The 9,517-nt window shown below is 40.4% G+C and overlaps 1 protein-coding gene across 2 annotated transcripts in view; it reads right to left on the bottom strand.

The window, feature by feature from the left end:
* Positions 1-1,251: 1,251 nt before the first annotated feature.
* The window catches only part of kcng4a (potassium voltage-gated channel, subfamily G, member 4a), a 28,552-nt gene continuing 20,286 nt past the window's right edge, over positions 1,252-9,517 (bottom strand). For both annotated transcript variants that reach the window (XM_040024980.1, XM_040024979.1), the window contains exon 4: positions 1,252-8,597. In XM_040024980.1, the coding sequence (XP_039880914.1) occupies positions 7,722-8,597 (876 nt within the window). In that variant the 3' untranslated portion in view covers positions 1,252-7,721. The remainder of the gene's footprint in view (positions 8,598-9,517) is intronic.

Genomic DNA, 9,517 nt, shown 5'->3' with positions numbered 1-9,517 from the left:
CCCCCGCTGTTTCCAGGCCGGGTACATTGGGTAGGATGTTTTTCCAGGTAGGATGGATTCCCAGAACACCGGCCAATAATAACGGTGACATTTAACGTATTTTATCCGATAAATAAACACTGTAAAATGTATTTATCACCCCCCCACCCAACAGCCCTTTTGAATATCTCCCTAATTCTGAGGTCTCAAGGTTGGCAAGTATAGCCACAGCACCTCACTTTTTTGCCACATGTATAGCAAACTACGTCTCAGCTGTTTGTGGAGGTAAAATAAGTCCGCACAATTATGCTCAGCCATTGTTGTGAGTTCGCGCGCCAGCGGCTGCCAGACATTAATACAGCGTATTTCGCACATAAGTATGAAGGCGGAAGAGGAAGTAGTTCTTTTGAATGTAGACAATCCGAATGATGTAGTTTCTTTCCACTGTGTTCCTGTTAATGACAAACTACAAATTTACCCTAAAGTACTAAAATATCGATATTTTAATGTGAGAATTGATTCTAGAACATAAATGATTGGTATCGGAGGAATCGATATTTCAGGATCGATCCGCACATCACTACTGCTCAGTTTCCAACAATGGCGGCAGCTAGTTAGTTTTAATATTACTCTTATTATTCTTTCTGGGTCACAAAATAAACGTTTAACATATTTTCAGGCGAGAATGTAGCTGTGTAAACCTCAAATATCTGCTCAGTTTATCAGGACACCACATATTTTCAAAAGCGCTCCGACGTTTTCGGAGACGTCTGTTACCCACTAGCTCGATAGCTAGTCGGGGGCAAGGCTCTCTAGAGCCGTGAGAACACCGGACTCCCGGCAAATCGTTTTCAAACCCACCGCCGTCTTTCACTACTCAGGTTAAACATATATGAGTCACTTAGATAACTTAAAAATGTTATTTTTGGCTTTTTTTAGTATTTTATTTGTTCCTGAGTAAATCGGTTTGGCTGAGATTAAAGTTATAGTTTTTACACAGCTGAATAAACGTCAAGCAGACAGCTGATTATCAGAAGTGTGAGATGCTGGAGAATTTACTCCGGTGTCCTGTTATATTTTAGATAGCAAGGAGTTTATTAAACTCCACCGAAACAATCTGCAAATGTCATTAAAATTTAATAAACTACCATCTTGTCTTTATTTTTAGTTAGCACAGACCTGAAACACTTAAAGCTGTAAGCTAATGATAGTTATATAAGAGCAGATGCTGCTGGTGCAATAAGCTGTACGTTTTACGTCCAATGGATGATGATCTGATTAGTTGACTAATCGCAAAAATAATCAGTGACTAGTCGACTATCAAAATAATCATTTGTGGCGGCCCTAGTTCTAATGTTTTTGATATGTGTTACTGCCATAATATTAAAGATAACTTCAAATGGTGAATTTTCTGTTTAAACATTTGAGATGTTTTCTGTTTTCTGTTATGAATAAAATATAATTTCATGAGATTTGCAAATCACTGAATTAAATTTTTACACAGCATCCTAAATGAACCGGGTTTATACATCAAAGATGTGGATTATGTGTTGGTGGCCTCATTGTACAGAAGCCTTTGTTTGTATGCATGTTACCTACTTGCATTGTTGTTTCTCCTCTTCCCTTTTAATTTGTATCCACAGGTAACAGGAGGTTTGGTTTTTGTAAACAGTTATCTGGTTAGCCTCAGGTAATCTTTGAGTTCAACACAGCTGAAAAGGAATGTTTAACGACTGTATTATATTCAGTTTGATGCTGGTCTGGCCGGCTGATTTCCCCTTTCTGTCCCTCTGTGCTGGCTTGCAGGTCCTGGGTAAGCAGAGTTAATCAGGGTTATTGTTAGAGCATGAATGTTTAGAGATACTAAACGTCGTCTTTGCAGAGGATGGTAAAATACTTCAGTGAATAAAATCTGCTGCAAATCTTGTGAAGACTGTGAAGCTCTGAAGGACTTTTTTTACTACGAGCCTCACTGTAACTACTTGAGCTTCCCTCCTCCTGAGCTTTCCAGGACATTTTTTAGCATGTTTGTGTTAATCTTTTACCAAGTTCACTGTCTTTATGTGAGCGTGTTTGTGTGAGTCCTCTGTTATTATAAGGTATTAAAGGGCAGTGGACCATCAAGTCAAGCTGCCACGTAATAAAGGGCACATAATTCATTTCACTATGGAGCAGAAAAATGTGCTTGGCTTTAGATAAGAAGACACTTACAGAGACTCTTGTTTTCTCTGTCCACTCCCTCTCTCTGATGTTCCTCTGTCTCTCCTTTTTCTGTCTTTTATATTTTTTATCAAATCTACACAAATCCTCTGATTTCCCACTAACAAATATTCAAATATTAAATCACATAGAAACCCATCAACAACAGCTTGTGTTTGTCTTTTTCTTGAGATTCATGTTTTTTTGGTTTTGTTTGGAACAAACTGGTTCAGTGTCCCTACAGTCGAACATTAATGGCAGAATGCATTTTCTTCCCTTTTCCATTTTATTCCTTTAAATTAGAGTGAGAAAACACACTGGGACACGAGAAAGACTCATTCGGCTGATTAAAATCTACATTTGCGGTCTGAGCCAAGTGCTCTCTATCTAGATGGTGGGATATGTCCTCTGTAGGGATTTCTGTGCTGATAGTCTGTGCCTGTGCAGTTTAATTGGATCCATATCTTACCATATATCTTATGGTGTGCATCAACTGTGATGCCTATGACGGAAAATCAAACACCAGCTTATCCTATCTCATGACATGGAGGGAATTAAGAAAATTCTTTCTTGTAACAAAGAAGAGAAATGCTCAGTGGGGGGATTTCCCAGCATCACAGAATCAGTGCATAATCTCACATCAAGGTAAAATTTGCTATATAGGAAAATGTTTGACATTTACAAATTGGTTGTGTTGAAAAAAAAGATGTCATACAGATGACGCTGCAAAGCAACTTCAGTTGCACCACCGGCCTGAACATCTCTGCAGTACAAGAATCACCCTCTCGCCACATTAGCAGCAGCCTCCCTGAAGTAAAACTGCTACAAAAAAAGAAAAGGAAAGGTGAAAACCCTTATTGACCTTATTACAACCAGTAATACCTGTAGTATGAAATATTTCTCAACTTTATTTATTCCAGAACAAAAAATGTTAAAAATAATCACACTTCTAAAATCAAAATCTGCACATCTACTCACATGGACTGCTCCAAGGATTAAAACAAGCAGCTCACTTCACGTGTCCCTACAAGCACATACGATACCCTTTTCTCACTGCTGTCTTGAACCTGTAATAATTCATGGCTGTGCAACAACTGAAATTCAAGTGTTAGCTTCACTATGAAAATTACAGCACCTCCGACAAGCTAACACCAGTTAACTGTAGCCTTAGCTGTCATCAGTACAAATGTAGGATGAAAGCAAAGCTGGCTTTGAATATTAAACAGCTACTTCTCCTCCTTACGTGGCTCTTGGGTCTTTGGGGGTTTGGGTTGTTGAAGACTGGTGGGTCTCCCCCCAGCATGACACCAGACAAAAATCTGATAAGTCTCAACATGATCACTCAGTTCATTAACTGAGGTAAAGTGCTATGATACATACATATGTATATGTGATTTATAAGGAATATTGTAGCATATGTCAATATACAGTGCTTGACTATATGTCATAAAACAAGACAACATCAGTAATTTAAGTACATTTGAGAAAATGACATCATTATTTTTTAAGCAAATTACAGAATTCATGTTCTTAAACCCAAAGCCAGGAAAGACTTCTCTGATCCGTCAGAAATTAATCACCAATTAAAATCAACCACCAACCCCAATTCTTCTGCAGTTAAATAAGTGTAATTTGGTATAAAATGAATCATTTGCTTTGCCATTTTTTCAGCTTATCTTTTAAAACAGTACATTTGAAAGTTGTTGGATACAATTTGATTATAGAGTTTGTACGATGTGAACCATAAAAAAACATAAAAATGATTTTGGTAATGATAAGTAGCATTAATTTAGGGCATCTGTGGCATAAACCTCACAATGAGTGGTGGTCTCATAAATCTTTCAAGCATTGTATGTTTATTTATCATCTTTAAAAAAGTTAATGGAAAAATGGTGACACCAAATATTAACCTTTTTAAAAAAAAAAAAAAACACATACCACACAGATAATCTGCTGAGCTGCTCTTTAAAAGTTTCTGCCAGGGTGGATGATTTACCATATTGGTAAATGTAACTTCACGTGTATTAACCACCAGGGAGAATATCCTACTTTGTATTGGGACTGCTTCCATCTGCAGGGACTTATACGTATTTGGTGGTGTGACTGTTTTGGGGATCTTCAATTCGTCACATCCACGTATAAAATGCATAAGGCAAGGATAACACAGCTCCATACCCATCCACATACACCGAATGCTGCAGGGCATGAGACCGAGAGAAGACCCAGAAAACAGAAAGAATGAATGAAAACAGAAATGACCTTGATTAGGGTTGTGAAAAAAGAGGTGAGGTTAGGGTGGGTTGCAAAGTAACTTGCAGATGCACAGAACTGTGTGCAGGATAAATCAGCTTAAACAGTGGTGCCAAGCATTAGTAGATGTTGACTCAGTGAGGGCAGCTGATGTCTCTGAAGCCTGACTTTGGGGCCTACCTGAGCTACCATCATGACAGACTTAAACCATCAAGCTTTCTTCTTCTTCTCTTCCTTCCCCAAAACTGTAATAAGCGTCTGCTGAGATTTCTTTAATGCCACAGAGCTAGAAGCGACATACATGACAGATGCTCCATCTGCTGTATGCTGAGTCCCAATCCTCACCTCCATCCAAACACCTCTACCACATCCACGCTGTGCACCTCCGTTCTTATTTTACCAGAAGCATGACATACACATTTTTCAAGTTAACTTTATTTGTTCAACCTTTCTTATCACAGCTTCATTGTCAAAGGGTTCCTCAGCGCCCACATCATGGAACAATGAATGCATGCAGCGACCTTTCGACTGTCAATGAGCAAGAAATACTCCCCCTAAAACCATGGATGAAAAAATAAGTAGGCGTGTGAGAGACAGTTTATCCGTGCAAGAAAGAGAGAAAGTGTCATGGTCCTGGATCGGTGACCCAGAGTTTTGTGTTTCATTTTGATACCATCTTGTGTTTTGTGTTGATTCTTATTTTGTATTAGTTCTTAATGTTTTAGTGTTCTCCCTTCTGTGCTCTGTTCATGCCTCTGAGTTTGTGTTTGTAAAACAGTTTGTGAGTTTCCTGTTTTACTTTGAAGGTCTGTGTCTCGTCGTGTCTAATTAGGTTCAGCTGTGTTCCCCTCTGGTGTGTCAGTCCCTCATTACATTACATAATTCTGGCTACAAGCATGGCCAATAGGTCTTTATATAGAAAACTTACTTTAAACTTTAGTTAACAAATGTCTTCCTCTGATCCCTCCTGTGTGATTTCTTTATTTGAATAACTCGTAGCATTGCTTTGTCCAAAATTACATAATTGAGACATTTTTGTTATTGTTACCAATACTAATCAGAACCTGTTAAGATTGATACATAAGAATGATACAGTGTGAGCAGATAATTGCACTGAGCACTGTCTTTTTTGGAAAATGCACTGGATGCTCGTTCTTATTTTCTTATCTAACCATGTGAGTTAGGTAAGAGGATTATTGCTGCTGTTATGTTTGTATGGAGACAGAGCCAGGATGTAATTAGCTTAGCTTACCATGATGATTTGAAGCTGCATTAAACACCTGCACGTGACCACCGGCTAGCTAAGTAACAGTCGTTTTTTGTTCTACACAGACTGTCTAAATATACTTTTTTTTCATGGCCTTCTCGCCTCCGTGTCTGCGTGTCTTCTTCTACATATATTTGCCTTATTAATGCAAAAACGGTGATGTGTTAACTGGAAAGGTCAAATAAAAATGTAAAACACAAAGATATTTTTTGAGGGTTGAACCCACACAACCTTCATAAAACAATGGGCTGATTCCTGTACAAAAAATTAAAGGGCTTAGCTTTATTTAGCAAACACCCTGCTGGCTCCAACATCCTAAATGATATTACTTTTTTAATGCAACTTTCTGCAAAGAGAAAATATTAGAACATTTTCAAATTAGAATAAAATGTTTTAGTCGTTTAAAAAGTGTCGCTCAAAAGCGAAAGTCCTTGAAAAGGTCTTTATCAAACATTCATCTTTCTTGTCTTTGACGTGTAAGTGACTTTTTGGACTGAACTTTACTTTTGAGCATCAGTAATGATTTGTGACGATGAGCTACACAGACATATGAGAATACTTTATCCCCCGTAGCTGCTTTTAGAATAATGGTCCATACGAGTTATGATCAGTGTTGCAAAACGCCATTATATACTGTTTATAATATCAATGTGTCTTTACCTACTGAGTATACAGATGGATAAAAAACTTTGTAAAATACATTATATTTCATCATGTGCATGTAAATCTTAATTCTAAGGCATGAAAACCACAATAAAGCAAAAGAAATTGCCACTGAATTAATAGAGAAAAAAAAAAGATAAATCTTATTTGAAGCAACTGGATGAAGTTGAGTTTCAGGCAGTAACCCGTTTCCCTGTGGGGGTTTTAATCCCAACTTTAATCTAGATTACATCCACATCTGTCATGTCCCTGCGTGCCTCCACAACCTTCTTGGACCCCACGGTGCTGCAGGCAACTCTTCTCAGTAAAAGAACTCTGAGAGGTTCAAAGGCCACAGCGGGATTAAACAGAGTAGATGAGGACAGATTTGTTCCAGACACGAAGATCAACAATAACCAGAGGCCGCTGTCTTAAAAACATTAGATTAGACGTTAGAGAGACGCTCTTCCACAGTGCTGTAATTGTAAAACGTGAAGGTGATGTAAGAAGCGGATTGCCACAGAATTCACAGAATACTTCTCTGTCTGGCAGCGGCAGCTGTTTCTGTTTCTTCTTCTCAGAGTAAATGTTCAGCAGTAGGACTCTGATTGAGCATCCCAGACGAGCAGAGATTAGACCATCGTACCAAGGAAAAAAAATACAGACCAGAAAACGGATTTCTCTCAGATTACTAGGAGAGCTTTTATTTGGAGCGTTGCAAAGTACATTTCATGGTTTTAGTGCTCACTCTCTCTCACTCACGCTCGTCTTCATTCAAATAAAAACACCTTTTTTTCCTCCATGTCCGTTCCTTTTGTCACTGATTTAGAAACATTTGGAATAATTATGCAATTTCTTAATCGTTTACCTGGAGTTTATATTTGAGAATGGAGAAACCATTTCAGTCCAAGCATAGAAATATACACAGGAGAGATGAATCGTATCATATATGAGACAATCAATTTGCTAGAGCATGGCTTCAAGCTAGTATACAGTACGAAACACACTGAGGTCATACTGTAGGCAACAGATTAAAAAGTAATGAGAATGAAACTAAAAGTTGCAGTCAGTATTTTCACAGTGGGAGGAAAAGCAACTTTGGATTGAATATTGCATGTTTATGGACGCAGCCGTTTACTAATATTGCTGCAGAGGCTTTCTGGTCGGACAAAATCATCCGATTTAAAGGGTTGTGTGTCTCTCAGCGCAGACACTTTTACTCCTTATGAAATCCTTGAAGAGCAAAAGAAATGCGTAATGTTTGCTTAATCTCTTTTTATGCAGATGCCCTCAGAGCTGTGTAGATAGTGAGGTCTTTTGGAAACAGTACTTTCATCGTATACTGCACAGTCACATCTTAGAGGTCAGTCTGTGCAAATGCAGCTCAGAAAGCTGCTGCCGGAAGGCTGTGATTATTATTTCCAGCAGCTTCGCCACCTTTCCCTAACAGAGCCAGAGATTCCAGCGAGTGCACATTATCATTGTCTAGATGCATTTTAGGTGGAGCCGAGTTCTCACCGCCTCCTTCACCTCCCGCCTCCTGTGGCTCCCCACTGGCAGCAGCAGCTGCAGCGGCAGCCACGCACTCCTCTTTGAACAATCGGTCATGCTCCATCTTGAGCTCTTGGTAGGAGCGGGAGAACATGTGGAAGATGGAAGTAGCAGGGAAGGCCATGATGAGGATGCCACTGAGGATGCTGCTCAGTGCTACCACCTGTCCCGGAATGGATCTGGGCACCATATCGCCATATCCCACTGTCGTCATGGAGATAATGGCCCACCAGTAGGAGGCGGGAATGCTGGTGAAGTCATGGGTACCTGTGAGCTCGCTCTCAGCCAAGTGCACCAGCGGGGAGAAGAGGGTGACGGCGACGCAGAGAAAAAGCAACAGAAGGCCAAACTCCCGGGTGCTGCGTCGCACCGTCAGCCCCAGCGTCTGCAGGCCGAGAGAGTGGCGAGCCAGCCTCATCACGTAGAGAATTCTCAGCGCTCGCAGGATCCTCAAAACCAGGCCTAGCTTGTCCAGGTAGCCCTTACCTCCTCCCGGCCTCTCGTGTTCCAGCTCTGGGTCTTTCTCTGTCACCACCAAGGAAACGTAGTAGGGCAGGATGGCCATAGCGTCGATGATGTTGAGCGGCCCGCGGAGAAAGTCCAGCTTGCTCCGAGCTTGAATGAACCGCAAGATGAACTCCAGGGAGAACCAGGCCACACACACCGTCTCTATGATGAACATGTTGTAGCACTTAGATGAACACTCGCCCTGAGGTGGAAGAGAAGGCAAGGCAGAGAAATCGAGGATAAGAGAAGCGAGAATTGACAGGGAGTAAGACAGATGGTGAGAAAAGCACAGGGAGAAGATTCAGAGGTCAGATAATCGTCTTTGGTATTCATTAATTAATCATAAGTTACATTCGGTCAGTATGCTAAAGCTACTGCAGCTGCACTGGTGGGTTATAAAGCGACGTGATCGATCAATTATTGCATTTGGGAAGACCTCAAGGATTAATCCTCCATGGGAGTGGCGACAAAACGCAATGAAACTTGTGTGCCCTCCAACGACAGTGTCAACGAAGAGTAATGCAATAATAAAAAACTCCTCTAAAAGAATAGTGGGAGTGGGGTGTGTGTGTGTACATGACACTGCTGCTAGCTGACCCTCGTTTTCACACACTTGTGCCATCACGCAGATATATTCCTCGCAGCCAGGACAGCTCTTTGTCATGTGACTTTGAATATATGTTGTTCTGAGTATTTGCTACAATGTTTCTCTTAGAAGCGCAGTTTCTTCAGGCAACACTTTGTTGTCGGTTTCTGACTGTAGTAAGTGAGAAATATGCTAAAGTATCCCCTCTGTGAAGAGGAGACTTTGCGCCCCGATGATGGGGAATCATCAGTTTTTCATAATGTTATGAGTTATTTGGTTTTTACACAGTGTACACAGGCTGAATGTGAGACTGCATTATTAAGACAGACACTGTTTATGTCTTCTCTGTGACACTCCTTTCATCAGCCTCCCCCCCCCCCATTTCTCCCCACGTTTCCCATTGCTCACTCTCTGCTTTTATCTGCACTGTCTCATTCATTTCCCTTCTATCTCACAACTTTTTTATCCTCCTGCAAGCCTCTCCTTCATCCCTCTGCCTCCATCTCCACCTTCTCATCATTTATTCTTCTTTCCTC

This window comes from Simochromis diagramma, unplaced genomic scaffold (genome assembly GCF_900408965.1).
Source record: "Simochromis diagramma unplaced genomic scaffold, fSimDia1.1 OVJJ01000293.1, whole genome shotgun sequence".
Taxonomy (NCBI): domain Eukaryota; kingdom Metazoa; phylum Chordata; class Actinopteri; order Cichliformes; family Cichlidae; genus Simochromis; species Simochromis diagramma.
Note: the sequence above shows the minus strand (reverse complement) of the source record. Positions and strands in the feature narration are given on the sequence as shown.